The sequence below is a fragment of the Tenebrio molitor genome, chromosome 6 (genome assembly GCF_963966145.1).
Source record: "Tenebrio molitor chromosome 6, icTenMoli1.1, whole genome shotgun sequence".
Classification (NCBI taxonomy): Eukaryota; Metazoa; Arthropoda; class Insecta; order Coleoptera; family Tenebrionidae; genus Tenebrio; species Tenebrio molitor.
In genome coordinates, this window is record NC_091051.1 from 10,000,001 (window position 1) to 10,021,575 (window position 21,575).

General features: G+C 33.6%; 1 protein-coding gene across 2 annotated transcripts in view; it reads left to right on the top strand.

The window, feature by feature from the left end:
- The window catches only part of CARPB (Carbonic anhydrase-related protein B), a 145,614-nt gene that overhangs the window by 88,639 nt on the left and 35,400 nt on the right, over window positions 1-21,575 (top strand). The window contains exons 4-5 of one of the 2 annotated variants that reach the window (XM_069051333.1): window positions 12,578-12,714; window positions 15,139-15,330. In XM_069051333.1, the coding sequence (XP_068907434.1) occupies window positions 12,578-12,714; window positions 15,139-15,330 (329 nt within the window). The remainder of the gene's footprint in view (window positions 1-12,577; window positions 12,715-15,138; window positions 15,331-21,575) is intronic. The other variant, XM_069051335.1, reaches the window with a different exon arrangement.

The following is a 21,575-nucleotide window of genomic DNA, read 5'->3' on the forward strand; positions in this document are numbered from 1 at the left end:
ATTCGACGATATTATCGAATAAAATCGACACCGAATTAATTTCACGTGTACTGAAATTCGCTAATAATCGCCGTTTAATAAATAAACTGCAGAATATCGAATTTATCGCCCGTTATAGATTCTCGTTTAAATTCGACAAGCACTAACTCATTTATTATAAATCAGTTTGTTTTTGAAGCCATTTTCCTAATGATTTATTATATCAATTACTACACTCGAAAAATAAAATACACTCTTCCCTAATGTCACGATGTACGTACTGATAATGTAATATTCATGTTACTGTAGCATTCTAATCACTGTGAGCCATGTTAATGTTTACCATTTGGATTTGCCATCGATCACCCCTCCCTTACAAATATGTATTGCGTTTGTTTTTTTTTTTTCATCAACTGATTTCCAAAGCTCGGCCAACAAAAGTCGTTACGTTTTTCCAGACATGCGCAGTATCTGTATGCACTATAGGAAAAACGGTTATTCTTAATTGGCAAATTACGAATAAAAAATTTAAAACTTAAAAAAAAAAGTTTTGTCATAAAGTATTGGCAAAACGTATTATTTTTCTATGCGTCCAGAACGCTCGCAAAGATGTCGAGTTCAGGGGTTAAGAAAATATTTTTGTCGATAAAGTAAAAAGGAGAAAAAGTGATACAATACAATCATTAAATTCGTAACAAAAATAAACTTGGCGGCTTTGTGTAAAGAGAAATAAAATAAATTGAGTCGGTTATCAAACAATTTTTCTTTAAAGCATGCTTCCATTCCATTCATACTTAGAAAGCTTTAAAGCACGATAGATCCTTTGAAACGCCCCAACTGCATCATTTACATTCAGATTGTTAATTAAATAACAATCAGATACAAAAAAATTATTTGCATACTTTTACGCACTGTTTTAGAAAGTTTTTGTTAAATAAAGTTTAAATCCGAGAAGTTATGTTCGGAGGGACCCACAGATGGTTTGATTTATTTTAAAATTTATGTTTTCTCAAATTTATTTCACCGTATTTTGTCTTCTTCTCAAAATATCCATTTCTACGGTTGTTACTCTTCCTTTTATTCGACCTTCTGTTATTGCCTCACATCCCCGGATAACATTTAATCTAACCTTTGTTCTGCCCCAAAAAGTTAATCTAAACTGACAAATTTATCATAAAAATAAGGGATGATAAAAAGTCCAGTGTCGCTTCCCACAGCTAGAACTTCGATTATTGAAATCTAATACGTATACTAAAATATTAAAGTATTATTGAAAAGTTAATAAATCTTATATGAGAGATCGCTAAATCAGGCGCTCATTCACTTTTATAGTATTCTAATCATTCATTAATAAATAATTTCTGTAATTCACCACCATAACCTCAGAAACTCTTCTGAAACTAAGAGAAATTTTGTCAGTTATTAAAAGATAAAGAATCTCGCTATTTCAAACGCTATTGCGAAACGTTCCTTATGAAAATATTTATTTCTCTGTCATAGAAGCAGAAGGTAGGAAAATCAAAACAATGTTATTTGTCAACATACTCAACCAGTTCATTTGATGTAACGGTGCTGAATTGCTTCGGGGCTCCTAGAAAAAAAAATTTTTGTTTGAACCTCGAACCCACCTATTTACCTTCATCATTTCACCGTTCAGAAAATACACTGGCTGTGATTTATGAAATAAGTATATCGAGTGGTCAAAAAGAAAACAAATCAAGAGTGCTAGAGTTGGATTTTTTTGTAAAGAAGCCATGTCGTCATCGACGCACGAACCAATTTGTGTAAATTTCAGAATGCGCATGTGCAGCTGTCGATCATTAACAGATTTTTCCATTGGCGTCGTATTCTCGTGATTTCCGGTGTCTTTTCTGTTATCTGAGTGATTGGAATTTGTTTTTACAACTACTCTCTTTGTGGAAATTGAAGACCGTAAGTATTGCTATCTTTACATATTGTATGATTAGCATTATCTGTGAAAACACGTGACCAAAAGAAAACTTCAAATATGATCGGATTTTCAATATATATATACGCTACGCCACTGGCGGGGATACATAAGTGACGTCATAACAATCCTCGCGCAACTGTGATGACGACATGGCTTCTTTACAAAAAAATCCAACTCTACCTCACCTTTTGTTTTATCCAAAAGATTGTCTGAGATTGATTCATACGCATATGTATTATTGGTTGCCTACCTCGCGAAAAATGTATTAAAAATTAATTATTAATAATTGCTTTCTTTATCTTTAATGGTAAATTACCCATTCTTACGAATGTAAAATGTTGCTCTTCTGTATTTGATTATCAGACAATAATACTAAAATTTATGAGGTACGATTTGCCCATGCATTAAATCCTTATTTGCATAGAATTATGCTGCGACATCACCTATAATTTGCAACACCTGCTCTGATTTGTTTTCTTTTTGATCATATTGTGGACTTGTCGCCTCTTCTGGATTTGTAAGTTTGACATGTGACAACTCACATTGTTACTTACGAAGAAAAAACATTTATGCTAACTCTGAGGACAGAGTTTCGCATGCACGTGACGCTCACGTGTGCTTACTAGGAGTACTCCACAGTTTCGGTAACCAGACTAAGTATAGATGTGAATGTTGGAGTATGTTTGTTTTCCAGGACACAATTTCTTCAACTGTTTGTGATACGGTTCGCAACAGATGTAAGAAGTTTGTTCCTCGGGTCATTAGTAGATTGAGAAATTGCAGAGGCAACTAGGCAAGTTCGGAAGCCATTTGAATGCAGTTGTAAAATCAAGTCTCGGGTGAGAAGCGTGAGAGTGTCCCCATCTGGCGCCAACAATGGCAGCAGTCCAGCAGTTCAGGTGTCCGCGGCGAGTATTGCTTTCCCGAAAAAGCCGACAGAGTTAGAAGCGAAACTTGAGTCGGCTTGGTAATGGTGTTTCTTTTATCAGTTTGTTGTTGGTAATGGGACGAAAGGTAGTTAGCAACTTCTGGCATCGCGAGCCAAATGTTACAGTCGTGTTCGGGCCGAACGTGTCAATTTGTAAATGTAACAAACTGGAAAAGACTTTCGCAATTACTGAACCTCTTCGAGTTCCGCACTGGTTAATTTCGCTCACTCAGAATTTAGAACTAAAACTTCTGAAAGATGTTCGCCTCCTTCAGTTTACATCCACTAAGACTCAACGCCACGATTACCTGTCATTATAATTTCACTGAACACGCATTTCACTAAACGAACCAACTTCCCACATTAAAACAGTTCATAAATCTAAAACTCAAGTTGCAACGCGATTACTTCCCACTCTTATTTCCCCACCTACACCGCCTCCAATAAAGAAACAAGATTTCGGTACGCTGACGAAAAGTTATTATTCAAAATATTCGTTTCCGAGACATATCCCGCCATGAACAATAAAAACAAAAACAATAAATGCCGAATTTAGAACTTCCAAATTTTTGTTTGTCATAAAAATAAGCAATTTTTTAATAAACCCGGACCGCTTCGGGCAATTACTTGCAAACAATATGTGAACGCAAAAAAGGAAATTGCACGATATGAGCAGGCAGTTATTTTTCCACAGGAAAATACATACTATAAGACCGTCATTTGGATCCTTAAATGATACTTTATCCAACACCTGCCACGTATAGAGTCATAATTGTTCTCATTTCAAGCCAGTAAAGTGGTCTACAAGTCACGTGTGTGTTATAAGTCACAACTGTAATTCACTGTTTAGTTACAAATTAATTATTAATAAAAATGTAATTCAAAGTTGAAAATAGGCGCTGATTGTTTTCAAAATAGTGGCAACACTTCAGCATTATTTTTTTACTTTACCGCACTGCATGCAATGAAATATCTATTGTCGCACGGTGTACGGTTAAGTAAGTCGAAACCTGTCGGAAATGAAGAGAATACATAGAAGATATGGTCTGGTCGCCGCTTAGAATATTTTACAGAGCTTGATATGAATTCAAAGACAAAAATATTGGATTTAGTTAGTCGTAAATAATCCAAATAAGGAACTTTGTTTTGCAAAACTTTACATTATTTTATAAATGACTGGTGCGATAATTGAATGATATTATTTCGGTTTAGTTGGAGGAATTTAAAAAGTTGCATGTGAAGTTGGTTCTGTTTAATGGTAAAAGATCGGCAGGAACCTAATACTTTCAGACAAAAAGACTAAAGCGCCTCTATGAATACTGAAAGATTTCTGCAAGTTTTCCAACTTTTGCAACAATATCTTAATGCAGGTCTCGTCAAGCAGCTTAGTAATACTGGCGAAGCTGAGCTTTGTGGTCTGTTGATTTGGAAGCTTTCAGTTTAAATAAGGTAAAATGAAGCGGTAAAATATTAGATCGCAACCTCGGGTCGATTTCATATTGTTTGATATTCAGAATCAAAGTTTTTTTTATAAGCGAACATCAGCCGCCACAACAAATCTTCGTTGGATAGGAAAAAAGGAAGAGAGCGTGAAAATAAACGATTGAGAAAACACGACTATATTTTTCTTATAAATTGCATCATCTTTCTTGTGGTTTGCTGATACACATTGAGCTGTTCGAATCTCTATTGCCCACTCATTCACTTCGGTTTGATTTGATTGGAAGCCGTACGTGCTGCCATCTATAACGAATGGCGGAATTTTACACCGGCAGTAAGTTTCAGTTTAACAATACAGGTAGTAAAGTGATATTATTGCAGGAACAATTTTCGAACTAAATCGCCTCCAATTTGGAATTCAGTGGAGAAGAAAGCGGCGAACGCTCTAGCCGTTCAAATCAACTCATTGAGAAAATGAGCTTTTTTTCAGCCGGTGACATTTGATACACGTGCGGCCTTACCGAATGAGTTTACTAAAGCACTTGCAAATGGCCTCGCTTCAAATGGGACCGCGACTTTTCAATTCTTTCATCGCCTCAAACGGCCAACGGGTTCGCTATTAATGACGACGTTTTTCGTACACGTCGTGACGCCAAGTAGCTGCCATTGATCGTCGTTGGGTTGTCTTTTGATTCTCAAATTATCGACAAGGTGTTAATTGTGTTCGGGATAAGGAGCTAAAGGTTAAGTCCTGAACAGTTTCCGCCACCTCTTCTTAACTTATTGTTCGGTTACCATAGGAACGCACAGTTCTACCCACGCGTCGATAATTTGCAATCACTGTTTCGCTAACCCGACTTGTCTGTCATTAGATCTCATCAAAGGCCTCCGACGATTTGTTCAATTCGAAACAGGAAAGTATGCATCATCATTCAGCTTCTCGTCACAGCTTCGTTTCAAACGCTCCGCGTTAGCTGAAACACCGCAACAACTAAACCCACATTTGTATTGTTAACTTTCTAAATCCGTCTTACACTGTTAACTGTTAAAAACAACAGTTCTCGTGAAAATACAGCCAACAAACGGTACTCAGAAGGAAAATTATTTTACTGCGCCCTGGGAACTGGTATGAGCCTTTCACCCCGCACCGTGTGACGTGACGCGTGACGCCTGACTGTGAAACTAATTCACTGCCCAGGAATAATGTAGTGGTGCGCCTACACAAGTTTTCACTTCAAAAATAATGAAAAAAGATTTTGTTTGGATGGACTAAATATTATGAAATTTTATTTTTGTATTTTCCATCTATGTACTCGTAATATTCTCTCATACAGAGTGAAAAAATGAAATGACCGTTTTTTGAAAATTCAGGTGAAATGCCACAAAACGCGCTTGTTTCATTTTCACTGCACCGCTCTGTATATAACAAACAATTGGGCGTTGTGTTTTAGGTAGTTAAAGCTTGTTTTGTTCACTCAAAGAGAAATGGAGTTACAAGTTTTTCAATTACTTTGCTAACAAAATAAAATACAATGAAAGTTAGACAATGTGGACAGAAAGCAAAAGCTTCGTCCCCGACAGAGAGGTGTTTACAATTTGCAGAGCATATTTGAACTGAAACGACATAAGTATCTCCACACAATGAAATAGAATACAAATGAATGCAAATGAATTACTGTTAGTACATATGAAATTTGATTGTCGATTCATTTTGAATTAATATAAAAATTGTAAAAATCTATAACTGAAGTAGGTATTAAGGAAATTTGTGTTAGTATTTTAATTAATTAAGAGTCACAAAACTGTCAGACAAGATACATTTTTTGAGCCACGACAGGGTTCTCCATGATAGATACGTCATAGTCTCTGTTTCTGAGTCCAATGCCGCTAAGCCATAAAACGACCAAAGATTCCAGTGAGTGCAAAACATTTCATGAATAATTAATTTTAAGCAGCGTAGGCCATTCTATTGGTATTATATCAAATGTTACAATTCAACTTTTTGGATTTCCTGCTCTAAAGACAATCTCTTACCACCTTACCTTACCTATCTTCCAAACATTATGTTTTCTCACTGTTACGCCCGCAACAGCTTTCAGAACAAGCATGGCCAATTTGTTAACGTGAGCCGAGCGCAAGTATATTCCCCACAAAAGAAATTTGCATATGCGTGTGTTAAGCGGTTATTAATATTGATTTACGGGTTTACGACTTACCGGCATCGAGTTCAGAAACGGAGTATAACTATTTAATTCTCCCTAATTATATTGTTATGACTCTTCCTTGACTAGCTACACTATTGTGTTCAGCTATAAGTTTAAAAACACATTTTTGTTTCTCCGTTGCTAAAGATATTAGCTTATGCCAGAAAATAATTTTTTGTTGTAAGCTCCCTCTTATGTTCAACAGGTTCTCAGATGCATTGAAACGGAAGACTCTCAAACGATACTTATACAGTAATTAAACGGGTTTATTTTTCAAAGACGTATTATAAGATTTTTAAGTTATCAAATTGATAGAGCACACCCACATATTCAATTTCCTCATAAATCCCGTCGTTTTTATTAAGCTATAATTTTTTTGTGCTTAAAAATATGTCCAAATAACTTCTTTACAAAGATATTTTACAAACTTCTAACTTTTATTACTTTGAACGTACCTACCAAGGAAATAATAATGATAATTGATAGTGGCAAAAAGTTACTGTCGCTTTGTAACTCTTCTGTACTCTTACCTAACATAAACTTTATAAAATAGATATTAAATGAGTATTACAACGATAACTTGAAAAAATACATTTTAACTTTACTTCGCACACAAATTGTTATTTAAAAACAGTACTCATATAGTTTAGGACAACAAATAAATAACATCAATCACGAAATAATGAACAGTTATAAAATTATGTGGGTTCTCGAACAAAACTTTCCGTATGATTAAAAACACATTTTTTCGTTTCGACAGAGAAATGATTATTATTGATATTAGACGATATCATTGAACAAATCAAAAGTTTTAGTCATCCACAAAATATACCTCGTCAATCAATTATAGTCGTAAAGAATACCACAATAGAGGATGTCACTTTAAATACCAACACTGCTACATTAGTTATGAATATGACAACATAAAAGAAAAATGTTTATAACGCACTCTACGAAACAATAAAAATATCGATATTGAGGAAACAATGATCGCGTTGATATTCATATATGAAATGAGAAAAAAATTGATTAGAAAGGAAAATTATTGTCTTGATATAAAGGTGTACGAGCACATAAAACGCCAATTTATTGTTGACCTAAAAGATATGAATTTTTTTTTAATGTTAATTTTTTTTTTTTTTTTGGAATGAAGAACAATAGAAAGACATCGTAACATAAAGAATACTAAAAAAAAACGTGTTTTATGAATAAATCATATAGAATACACGTTCATTGTGGATAAACATTAATATAAATTTTTTATGATACTCCCTGTGATAAAATCTGAAGATTATAAATAAAATAATAAAATGCCACTATAATCATAAAGCAGTACGGGATTATGGGAAATTGACGATACCGAGTAAGTAAGTAGCTACCGGGGGGGCATTAATGGGCAAAGACTTACCGCACCAACATGTAAGTGAGGCGAAAGTGACCTAAATAAAATTAATTAAATTTATTGGTGGCGTTTTCGAAAAAGCCTATCTTATATCCATCTCCACGGTTGTTATCAATGTTATTTCGTACTTATCCTGACAGGTCAGAACATAACTCGTAGGAAGGGTGCCGTTAATGACTTGTAAACAGGCAACTAATTAACTAATTTGACTGCATAAATGCTTCCTCAAAAACTTCGATTTTAATTTATTCCAACGAGCGTTCCTCACGTCATTAAAAAGCACGAAACAAATTCAGCTTTTTGTCTGTGTGTGGCAAACAGAAGCACGCTCGCCTAAATTCGAATTTAATGAAATCAACGTATCGTGAAAGTAAATAATTTTAATCAATCAAATAGTGGTAAGCAATTCATTTATAATTTAGCGTCGGTGGATTATGATGAAATGTAGCCGCCACTAATCGACACAGCAATGAATTACAAGAAATGCCATAGTCATAAACTATATTGACTATAACTCAGTGGTTTAGTGTTAGGTGCGGCGAGACGCATTATGACCGGATCGCGTGTCGGCGGGAAAGGACGCCCCCGATGGCCCCGGCTCGCCAGCCGCCAACAATGTGCCGGTGTGAAACGTATTTAACTCTTCCCGGACTTTAAAGTCGCGTTTTGTGTTTACCTTCGGCCTTAATCTCCAATTAGCATCGTTAGATTCGCCCCATTGCTTACCGGAAGATAAATTTCTTGTAATGATGTTTGGTTAGTCGATATTGATTCGCTCCCAAATTGAGTTAGAGGGGTTTTATTTCTGCGGCTTAGACAGAAAACAGCCATCTGCGTACAACTGATAGACTTCCTTCCTGGCAGATTAATTTGTTTAAATGGTAAAGGAAACATTTCATCCGAGTCGACTTAGAACACATCCTCAAGGACAATTTAAGGAAACGACAAGTGCCTACGAACCCCCATTGTTGACACAGAAAGTTGGAATTGTATGTCTCTGACATAAATATTATTCAACAAAAGCGTTCCTCATAATGGAATATAAAGCTCTTACTTGGCTTCAATCAGACAAACCGTTTCCCCCAAGTCAAGTGTTATCACAATACCTCGGATATCTTTTTGTTATCATTACGTCCAAAGAATCGACTTAATTGTCTATTGTTGAATCTGTATCGAGGAATTCGGCCCTTTTTTACACCCTCACCTTTCAACCCCTCTACCTGTGCCGTAACTCTCACCGGAGTATTTGAATTTATTGAGAAACGTGTGTAAGCGCGAACAGCTTTTAACGGATCAACTCGAAAGCTCTCTCAGCCGTGTTTTTCAAAACGCGTTTTCCTGTTCGCGTGCGCCTTTTTAATCATTTCACGACTAATTCCATACAAAAATGCGATTTAAGCTGCACAAATGGAAAAGTACGCATTTTCAAATTTTCACTTCTTCGCCTAACCGAAAGAAAAATTGCTTTCCACGACGTTCGATTTCTAACACGAACCACATGACACGTCTTGAATTTATTTTTATGACCGAAGATCTATTAGTTTCCAATAATTTACAGTTGAAACAACGTCAAACTCAACCCAGTAAATTACCAGGTGAAAAAAATCACAAACTTTCAAATTAATTTAGAAAAATGTCTTGGATCAATTAGTCGGTCGTGACAGCAACTCTTTGCACTAAACCACCATAATTAGATTAGTGGGAAAGTCAAGCTCTTGACACGTAATGATAAAAACATTCTTTTTTTTTACTCTTATACTTTCATTGATTTATTAGTAATTTACTCTCTGTACTTTAATGACATTCATTAAAATACAGATTTTTCATTAAAATTATTTTGACAGTTCATAGTTACTGTTTACCCGGTCGTAGAAAACATAGTGTATGTAACTCACATTTAATGGCTATTAAGACACTCGTATTCATTACGACACTCGCCTACGGCTCGTGCCGTAATTCTCATACTCGTGTCTTAATAGCCATCATTAAATGCTCGTTGCATAATATACTATTTTAGATTCAACTAAAATGTACTTAGGTAAAAGTGTAAAAATAATTATTCTTTCTTTCTTTCTTCTTCGTAATCAACAGAAAATCCTTAAATACAATAGTACCTACTGCTATCTTCTCAAATTTTATGTCACACTCGTTTTTATTGCTTATTTGGTTAAAATAATCATAATCCTTCTCAAGGGGATAATTCATTACTATACATAATTACTTTACACGACAATTGGTATTTAATTAAAGAAGGTTCATAATTGTAAACAAAATATGTAATGCAATCAAAAGAATCTAATTTTGAAAATTAAAATAAAAGTTACTTAGTCGATGTAAATTTTGAAATTTGATTTTATTTTACTTCCCAACTGCGACAAATATGTGCCTCGAAGTTGGCGTTGAAGAGTCGATTGTGAACGCACCGTATATACAATGATTTCATTTTTAATGATTTCATTTATTAATGAAACTAGTAAAAAAAATATTTGCACAATTCATAATTGAATTACTTTTAACATCTGTTAAAGAAATACATTCAAAGAACAATTTATTTTGTGTTATAAAATATAATGGTAGATGATGACTGTGCTGTTGAATAAGCTCCTCCGATTTCACGAGTCATATCATCGATTATTAATCGCACCACGAGTTTATGTTTGGTGAGAGAATAAAATGAATGAATAAATGAAGAACATTTAAATCCGTAAACTGGCGCCACTGGCTTTGCTTTCACACAAGAGCAACTCAGTGTTCATTGCTTAGATCTAGATTAGACCATTTTTACTACATCGTTTTATAGCATTCATTGTTTCTTCAGTTATTAATATTGAATTAATAATTTTAAAAAGTTATTAGAATCAAACATTTTTGATGTACAGTTGCGGCCAAATAAAACTGGGCAGCAATTTTTTCTATTGTAAATTGAATTAAATATTAAATGATCTGAAAAATCATCTCCTAGGAGATAACATAAAAAAATATTTTTCAAATTGACATCATCCGTCACTGTTATGTTGTGCCACAGGTATGGGTATCTGGTGGTCGGTTTTATTTGGCCGCAACTGTACATATAAGCAAAATTGTTTGTTACGTGTTTATCATAAAAATCGAATGTACAGTTGCGGCCGTTGAAAACTCAGACACTTTGACAACGCCAAACTTTTAGCTTTGTAAATGGTATTGAAAGTGACGTTTCTCAAAAAGTCACTCAAACATTATCCACATTAATTTCTCTCGGAATGGCTCTTATACTCACACTGACCCTCAGTCAAACACATTTTTGCAAATCAGATAATTGCGGCATTTCAAAAGTTACGCGCGATTCTGACCTAATATGTCAAATACTGACACTGACTTTATAATCCTTGATGAAAATGCTGTATACGCTAATCAAATTTCGGAAATTATACAGAGTGTTTAAATCTTTCCTGTCTGAGATTTCAACGGCCGCAACTGTACATCTAATTTTCGACAATTTATGCGCACTCTATATATGAATTATGTATAGTAGAGATACATTGAATACATACTCGTACAACAATGCAGTTTATTATTAAATTCAAAAGGGAACAGGTAGCGCTTGTATATTCCGTTGATGTCGGATCAATACGTGGATAAATGTAAAGGAATTGTCAAATCCAGGCCAAATATGCTGCATCCAATTTTATCAAAAAATATTCTTCACAATGCAAATTAATCATGGGGATTTTTGTAAATCAAATGCTGCTAATAAATGTGTAAGAGGACATCAATCAAAGTAATTTCCTGCTAAGGCGTCCGCATTTATTTCAAGCTCCGTGTTAGGGATAATGTCCGTAGAATTAAATTAGATGAAAATAGAATTTAATCGCTTTCAAAGTGACGAAAAGGAACCTTTAGTGGTCGAATTTTATTGTGTAGTAAATGAAATTCTCGGAAACCCTGCAGTTCGGACGCGATTTATGGATGATGACACTGGCACCATTGTTAAATTGCAACAGAAGATAATAACACCGCCAGCCCATGAAGTTCGACGGAGTTAAGTCAAAGCTTAAACGTTATCTGCGGAATTTTTCGTCGAGAATTTTGAAGAATTCAGCAATCTTTCGTGCGAGCAAACGTGAATGGTTCCCGTTCCTGCTGTTTTATTTTGCCACTGGTGGCCAGTTCACGTCCAATTGCGTAAGTGCTGACTGAGCCTTAATCAGATTTTTTCCCGGACGATTCCGGAGTCTAATTAAAGTCAATATTTGTGTGGCCAATTACACACTATCAAGCATTCTGCGAGTGTCTAACAAGTCAGCAGCTTTGCTCACTCCACTAAAATCAATTACAATCGTTTGTGTTAAACTTTTAATTAATAGATTTTAATAACAGCGAGGAAACGCAGCCTCAGCGAATTCGTCCGGTGCAGTAACGTAGGCTTTTAATTTAAAACAATTCCATCAATGTTTGGTGATGAAGCAATGTTTGCGTCCTATTATTTTATGACATTTCATTATAACGTATAGCCGGGAGATAAATTTGTGGCCATTCGGTTACATCCTGTTCGAGTGAAGTGGACAGCGGTGCTGTAATATAGTCAATTTATTTTAATCAGGTGTCGGTGGTAACGAGCTTTTAATCAGGTGTAAAATAACAGGAGGATCTTAATAAGTGCGTCGTTCCTGCTGTAATTGGCGTATTATTTCCAGGTCCGGCGTTTTGGGGCTTGATAAATCCGGAATGGTCATTGTGCAACAAGGGAAGGAGGCAGTCTCCGGTTAATCTAGAGCCGAATAAGCTGCTCTTCGACCCAAACCTTCGACCCCTTCACATCGATAAACACAGGGTAAGAAGCTTACTGCTTACGTGTCCCGCTTGCGCTTAGACATGTGTTTACTTCTACAACTGACGATTACGCGGACTTTGTCAGGAGACAGGATTGCGGATTAAACGTATTACAGCAGTGAAATGCTTTTAACAAGAATTTACACTAAATCAGACAAACCGTGGATTCTGTGGGTAATAATCTAACCCCGACGTAATAATGAAGCTCTTTATGCAAAACAAAGTTGTTTTGAATATCGTACAGCACCTTTTGATCTTAGCTCCAGATCCGAGAGCAAGTTTGTTCAGCTATTAATTAGCAAGTTCAGCTATGTTTGACATTTACTCACTTCCCTGATTAAAAATTTATAATAATAGTCTTACTATTGTGATTTACAGGAAACAAAAATATTATTTCCACTTCCACATTTTAAAATAGAGCAAACAATAATTTTTTTTGAACTCACTAACTTCAAAATGACATTTCGCAAACGCAACAGTTAACCGCGAACGTAGATTTCGCGCACTAGTGCTTCATAATCATCCAAAAAGCATTGGCCTTTTTGAGCATTCTGAAAATAATTTGACTTGATAATAATAAAATCTGCTTTACAAACCGTCATTTCTCCAATTTGGATGTTGAAAATTGCGAAAAAATTAAAATAAATCTCTATTAATTCGACTGACATAAGATTGACACTTGGGCGAGCGCCATCTATTCACTAAATTGGAAACTATTGGAAATAATTTTAAAATGCTAATGTTCGTTTCAAAAAATATTGTACAAACCTCGATGCGCGAAGACGTATTTGACAAATTCGCGCAAATGAAGCACTCGCTCCTTCGTCGCTTGTGCCTCAAATAATGCGCTAAAATATCTTCTCGCACTCGGTTCGTAAATAACTATTAAGTACTTGCACTAGTATAGCCATACCTTTTCACTTTGCTAATTGATTTATTATTACTATTAATTGATACTTGATATCCGAAATAATTGAACCTTTAATGCTGCAAAAGCTAATACCTAAAATTAGAAAAATCTTAGCTAAACTCTATCTCATTTAAAAGGTGTAGAGGATGCTATTATAATACATTCCAAAAAGCTAAGTGGGTTCTTTGAACGTTGCATTGTTTCAGTCGACTTTTACAAAATGAACGCACAAAAAATAAATACTTTAATGCAGATTGATATGTAGCATGCAAATCATAAACAAACTGCGAAAAATAAGTTAAATTTATGTTTTAATCTCTTGAATTGCAAATTTTAAATAAATATGATGCGAGAAATATTGAAAAATATTCATTTAACTGAAAACTTTGTAACATAAATTCAAAGTAAATGTATACGAGGGTGGTTAATCATTTATTATCCACCCCGTGGAAGTCGTTGAAAGGCAAGGTAAACGCTATCAACATTTGAATGATCATTTATTTATACAGAGTTATTATAAATGTTTGTTACATCGCAGTGAGGTGTGGAATTTGCCACATTCAATAAACAGTGTAACCACACTATTGATGTAATTACTTGATTGCTTAAAAGCAAGCGGCTTATAAATAATGTAAATTAAAATTTTAAAACTTGTACAGTCGTTTTCAACGACATCCGCGCTGTCAGTGTCATTTTTAATATGTTGGTACAGATTGTACGAATATGAATATGTATATTGCGTAAATGATAGCCAGAAAACGTAAATGCGAGAAAGTAAGGTTAGGAAGTTGTTTGTTGACGTGTGACGTGTGATGTTTTACAAAAGCGACAATATTATTTTGCCTCTTCATTGTTAATATTTTTTATGGAATTTCTATAATTATTTATGAGTCATTGTCCATTACTACTAATTACAAGTAATTTTTTTAATAATCCTTTATGTTTACATTGGAGATTTTATTACATACATTTTATAAATGATTTATTACAACAGATAATAATGTGCGAAGTAACTGCGATAGCAGTTGCTATTTGCAAAATGCGATGTTAGTTAAGTTATTTAAGTCATATATGACTTACAACATTTTAATTTATTGTGGCGTTTGATATAATTTCCGTTAACATGAATGTATTCTATTAAAAGTGGTAAGTAAGGTATTAAGGATGCAATAACCATAACGGATAAAACTGGAAATTGCGTGCGTAATGAAAATGTTTCAAAGGAAAAAATTGAGTGAGAATCTTAAATTGCACATCAACTATGCAACGCAACTAATATTAACAGGTAGAGGTAATTTATAGTGAATCGATTTAAATTTAAATGTAACCAATAGAGCTATTATTAGGTTTATTCCAAGAGATTAAAAAATGAAACACAACTAGTCATTAAAAGATAATGACATTTCTCTTTATCCGATTCTGTGCCATTAAAAGCTTATTCAAATTTAACTCCAGTAGTTCAATTTTATTGCACACTTCTTTTTCCTTAAATCTGATTTCGGTTTTTTTTTATAGGTGAGCGGTTCCATCATGAATACGGGCCATAGTGTAATATTTACAGTAGATAACGACACTCGCCATCACATAAATGTGACTGGGGGACCTCTTTCCTATAAATATCAATTTCAAGAAATCCATATTCACTATGGACTCCACGATCAGTTTGGGTCCGAACATTCAATAAACGGATACAACTTTCCTGCAGAGGTAAGTTTCTCTCTATACAAACTCGCGTAAAAAAAAGAATTCCAAAGCGCAACCAGCCCATAAATTTAATTGTAACTCACACAGTTTGCGTTTAATTTCTAAACAAACTTCAGAGTCGAGACCTATTCAGTGCAGAAACTATTTTATCTGAAATGACAGTAAGTAATTGGTTTATCCTGAACAAGTTTACTACAACACTGTGAGAAAGCATGCGTGACGTATTGAATATTCACGTTATTACAAGATTATCTGCCTCGTTTATTCATATTTTAAACGCGCTACGAGGAAATAAAGGATAATGTTTTAACAATATTCCCTCGGAAATACATTAATTATCGTTATTTAGATATTTAAAAAATCAACCGACCATTCAAAATTTACTTTAAATTCAAAGTTGGAAACTTCTGCAATGAAAACGTAATATATTAACTCGGCTTAACTGTTTCACTGAATTTGCAAAAATAAATCGTTATTAAATAGAGCTGCCCTAAATTTTTTTAATTATTATTATGATAACACATTTTATTACCTACTTTAAAATTAGGTTTATTCATAAGATAATAAATCATATATTTTCTTCTTAGGAAATAGTTAATTTCTATTATGTTTCCGCAAATATTTAGAAGAAATCTAACTGAAAATATAATATTTTAAAATCTACTATCAATACATAATGTCAAACTGTAGGACATTCGTTTGAAACTCAATAATGACATAGTTTACCGCACTAGTGTGGCAAAGTGTTCTCCAAGGTGGAATATTTTTAATTTTGTCATAATTTCGCTGATATCATAGTTGCCTTATTTGCTGCAATCTCGATGTCTGAGAAAATATTTTCTTGTTTCGAATATTTATTTGTTGCCTGTTTTCCAATAGTTCTGATATTTTTTTCTTCACTATATTGTCCCCTTCGTAAGCACCCTTCTTCAATTACTAATTCTACTTAGCCCTTTCTATGTTATTACATTATTTACATTATTTTATTTAGTGAAAAATATATTTTTTAAATTATCAATTCAACGGAATTTAGTTTTGTTATGATAATTAAAGTAAGTGCATGTTTTAATAAAAGTTGATGCACCTCTGGTTAAATAATTCTTAGTAAATCTTAGCTCAGTAGTCTCATACTGAATTCCAAGTGGCTATGTGGGTATAAAAGCTTCAGTAAATAGAGCATGATTAAAACTTTTACAGGTGGTAATTAGCACAGTTGTTTTTGTAGTAAAACTTTACAACCGCTTTGGCAAGTTACGTCATACTTGACACCGTAGAGCTTAGCACAAAGTTTGTAGCCGACGTGTCATTCGTAAAATACAATCTCAAAGCTCACGGTAAAAAAGCGCTAAAGCCTTCACACGAACAACACCTGTCCAAAACAAATAAAAAAGCTCTGCATCGTCAGCATGTAATCTTTGAAATTCCAGTCATGACCTAGTTAATAAAGTATGGTGATTTTTTGGTTTTAATTTGGTCGGCAGGTTCTCCAGGTCAGCCCTGAGTCGGACAACAAAGTATTTAATGATACCGTGTCTGCGAGTAAAGTTTAAAGAAGGACGAGATGAGAATAACTCAAGTTGTATGAGTCCCTACGGTGTGACTTCCTGCCTCTCCATCCCATCAGCGGCACCCGGAACCAAGACTCCGGGATAAAAATTACTATCGACGCTAATTCGGTCCGCATCCAACCGAACCCGAATTACGTCTTCATTAAAATTTTAGTTTGTAATCCCTGATCCATTCGTTACACGATTTTACTTTTTGAAACGGCCGCGTCTCGAACTCTCAATAATTAAATGGGGGTTCTAACGAGCTGGATAAGTAGCACAAATAATGCCGGACGATATACCCACGTAAACCCTGTCGAATTGTGTTTTGCCTAATGTAACCCCAACGTAAAACCGATAAATTCTGACGTCTGACTAACGTACGTGGTGCGAATTTAACGTATTCCTCAATCAATAATTGAAATTGATAAGAAGACTTTATCACATTTATTGGCTTATACCCGGCCCCGCATCACTTATTTAATCAAGCGGGTTCGATCGTCTCGATGCAATAAAACAAAGTTCAAGGGTAAATATTAGGAGTCTGCTTCATAAAATCAAATTAGACTTTAGAATTAAATTGAAGAAAGAATATTGTGATTATTTCAGTTGCAACAACCTCAGAGACATAGTTATTTTTAAATTCTCGAAAGAAAAGTAGTCTAAAAATATATAATATTGTGACTATCGCCGCTCCAATATTACTACTGGAAGGGTTAATGGATCTCGATTCATTTCGTGTTTTGACACTTGGGAACTCATCTTAAGCTCATTCGCTGGACAGATAAATAATCTGAAACTTCTGGGCTTCCCGTGGTATGATTACATACTGAAACTTTCAATATATAATTTTAATTTAAGTTTCATTGATTTTCTCATTCACTGAGTAAAATAAAATTACAGACTAAAAATATGTAATTTTAATATCAGTAAGGTTGGTTTACTCCAAGGTGATCACTGATCAATAAGAAAACAAATTAAGAGTGCTACCTCATCTTTTGTTTTATTGTTATCGGACCGTCTGTCTTAGCTTGATCGTACACAAATACACGTATACTTGCTTTTTTTCAAGGTTAACAACAATACCGTTGCTTTAAAATTGACGTTTCTTTGACATTTCACCGAAAAGTCTGCCTATCAGTGGCGTCGCGTTTGGCAATAAAGCTGGTAAATTACCTATTCTTACGAATGTAAGATGTTGCTCTTGTTTAAATTTTCTCACAATTATAATTCCAACGTCTAAAGTTCATGAGGTATGATTTATTACAAAGTAGCGTCTGAAAGCACAAATCGTCTACGTCCACTTGCATAGGATTCCGCTACAATATGACTAATAATTTGCAACGCCTGCTCTGATTTGTTTTCTTTTTGATCACTTTGTATGTTAGACATTACATTGGAAATAAATTCTTGTTAATCATATTATTAGAGTATTATAACCAAACGCACATTGAAACTTCTTCAACCTTGATGATCCCAACCTGATAGAAGAAACAGGTTTATAATAACACAAACTTTTGATTAGTATTAAATATCTGCAGCAGGTTTTCAAAGAAAAATTCTTTCTCAAATTTTCTGAATAAAATTAATTACAGAATAATTTCAAAATTAATAAATCACAGACGGTCAACATTAATTGAAAATATTTATTCTGTTATTCACTTCAGATAAACATGAAAATACCCTGGCAGCATCAATATTTATGAGTTATAGAAATTCTCTAAACAACCCTAAGGTGATTAATATTTATGAATCGTGTCAGTATTACGATTAGTGAATATAAAAAGAATTGTAATCCATTTGTAAGTACATATTACATATTTTAATTGTACAATTGTTAATTACGTAACGAGTGGGATATTGTTTTCGTACGCATGTGAAGTTTGCATTACGAGACCATAATCAATTGCCATTTTTTGTTTGAATAAAAGTCCTATTTTAAAAATTGAAGTGAAAGTAGACCCTGATTATTTTGAAAATCCTACTCAAATAGTTTTTGGTTTATGAAGCATTTTGGTGTTTGGAAATATCATTACAAAAAAATAAACATGCTGATTGAGTGGAGAATTATTATAATCACTCAAATTGTGTAGCAATTCCATAATTACTTTAGAACAACATATTACAACAACCGACTACAATACTGTCTAATTTGAAACACCGGTTTAGCATTGGTACCAGTCAACAAATTGTTTGATAATTTTTTAGTTTGAATTCTTGACTAACATTGTTTGGAAACTCAACTGTTCATAGAAATGTATATTTCGAAAAAAAAAATCATAATTTTTGCTTTTTAAAGTGCACATATTTTTTTAAATAAACTCATCAAGGGATTTTGTAGATTTTGTTGAGTAATCTAGCAAGACATCTTTAATGTATTTTGTGAAATTTTAACTTCAATTACAGCAGAAAGCTGCATGGGAGATTTATTATGTAAATTCTTGCACGTCCAGACTGGAGTCCTATTCAAGATTTTTCTAGGTTGCGCAAATTTAATTGAGGTAGTTTGTCTTTGTAAGACAAATGTAAAACAAACACAAGGACTTTCTTTATACCGATTCGATTAAGTCCCTTCAAAGCGACAGCTTTCAGGTAATGTTCTCACGTGTACTGCAAGGTACGTTAGGTAAATGTTTTAAGAGTGTTAGAAGACCACTCATTTTGATCCCACATAAACAATATTTTAAACATCCACATGAAATAGTACTAAAAGCAAAACCGAAATTTCTACAAAAAAAAAAAATCATAATCAGGGCTTTTTTTCGTTTTTCAGTTTTATCTCGAAATCTAAAAGAGATGGCTCAATGACAAATATTTTTAATTCTCACAATCTACAGGGTATCTATGAATTATTGTCTGGCTCAGATTTTGAATGTTACATTTTCAGGTTAAGTTGTTGGCTAAATCCTATCCTCACAAATTTTGTTTAGCTCTAAAACCGGACGTATTTGCAATTTGTACTGAAAAATACAGATTTTTGGTATTTATTAACTGATAAAACCAATATAAAAAACGAAAAATGGATTGATGAGCGCGAATTAATGTCAGAAGTGTGACAGTTAATAATAAATTAAAATTGGGCATCTGTTTCAAAAAGGCGGCACAATAATGTTTTTTTCCAAAGCTGCCTTGATCCGACAATAATTTATAAATACCCCGTAGAATAATATGCGTGAAAACGAAGAAATAATGTTTCATACGTTTTTTCCAAAAAGCATCTGTTTTGGTAATTATTGCAAATTGTTTGTTTTTCAAGAGTTTTTTTTACTTTAAAAACACATAAAACAAAAACAATTAGTACCACGTATTAATTGTTAGAAAAATAAACTTTAAAAAATAAATTTGCATGGAGATAAACGAAATCCTGCGATGTTGTTGGAAATACAGGGTGTCTCAAAATTCGCGAATTCCGAATTCAGAGCGTTGTATGGGATCACTTCAGTAGTCCAAATATGGAAATTAAAAAAAAGTCGGGACTCTCCCCACAAAGATACATTGATCTGAAGGTGCACTCTTTGAACTGAGTTTTCTTCAAATACAGGCTGAAAAGTTCAGTGTTTATTGTTATTTATGGTGCAGATGATTAGGGAAAATAATACCGTAAAACAATTTTTTGAAGAATAGCTTTACTTTGGAGTAAAAAAATCTTAAGTTTTTGTAATTTTTTTTTAAAATAGAACGGCAGCGTAGCTAGCTAACAAAATTAAAGTGCTTATATCTTCTTCAGGAAAAGCGATTTTTTTTTCTAAGTATTTTTCGTGTTCCACTGGGTCCTTCCCTACCACGCTCTGAATTCGGAATTTGCGAATTTTGAGACACCCTGTATAATTGCATACAGGATGTTTCTGAAATACGTGTGTTAATTTTAACCAGAACGCGCCAAATCATGGAACTTTTCTCTATAACATTTTTACGAAAAAGCAATACAAATTGATTTAAAATTTGGAATAAATTAACCATCAAAGTGTATACCCGCCTATGGGTAAGGGCGAAAATTATCTGTTGTGATAGAAACAGAGCTTTGTTAAAAAGTTCCATTGTTATAGAAAAAAATAAATAATCAAAATTTAGATTCTCTTGGTTACAAAAAATAGAAACTACACTGACCGGCACAAAAAACGATTCACCTCGCGACTCACTTTGAATTTTAAGTAATTCATTGTCTTAGAATTTTTTTTTTGGTATCATGTTGTATTGGTAGGTGCTATTTAAGTTATTCTTTGCCAAAGAATATCCGACAAACAAAACATTAAACACAGGAAATAAGATTTTAATGAAAAATGATAAAAGTTATTTTTTAGAAAAAAAAATTGTTATAAAAAATTGTCAAAATTTGAACAGTATTTTGAATTAGTATCTCGTATTGTCAAATTAAAAATTTTAACACGTTAAACAAATCGAAAAAAACACAACATCGAAGTAGCGCAAACTTTTCAATAATTTATTTAAACAAAACAATTCGGTTGCCATGGTGACCATAGCACTCCCGATCATTGAAAATATCCCAATTTAACTATTATAAAAAAAAATAAGCACAAATATAATTTCAACATTATTTATTAAAGAAATCATAATGAGTCGCTTTTTGTGCCGGTGAGTGTAGTTAATCACACAAAACGACTCGTTTGGTAAAAATTTTGGGGCAAAAAATCTTGGAATACTTTTACGAATTTTACAAAATGTTATAGAGAAAAGTTTCAT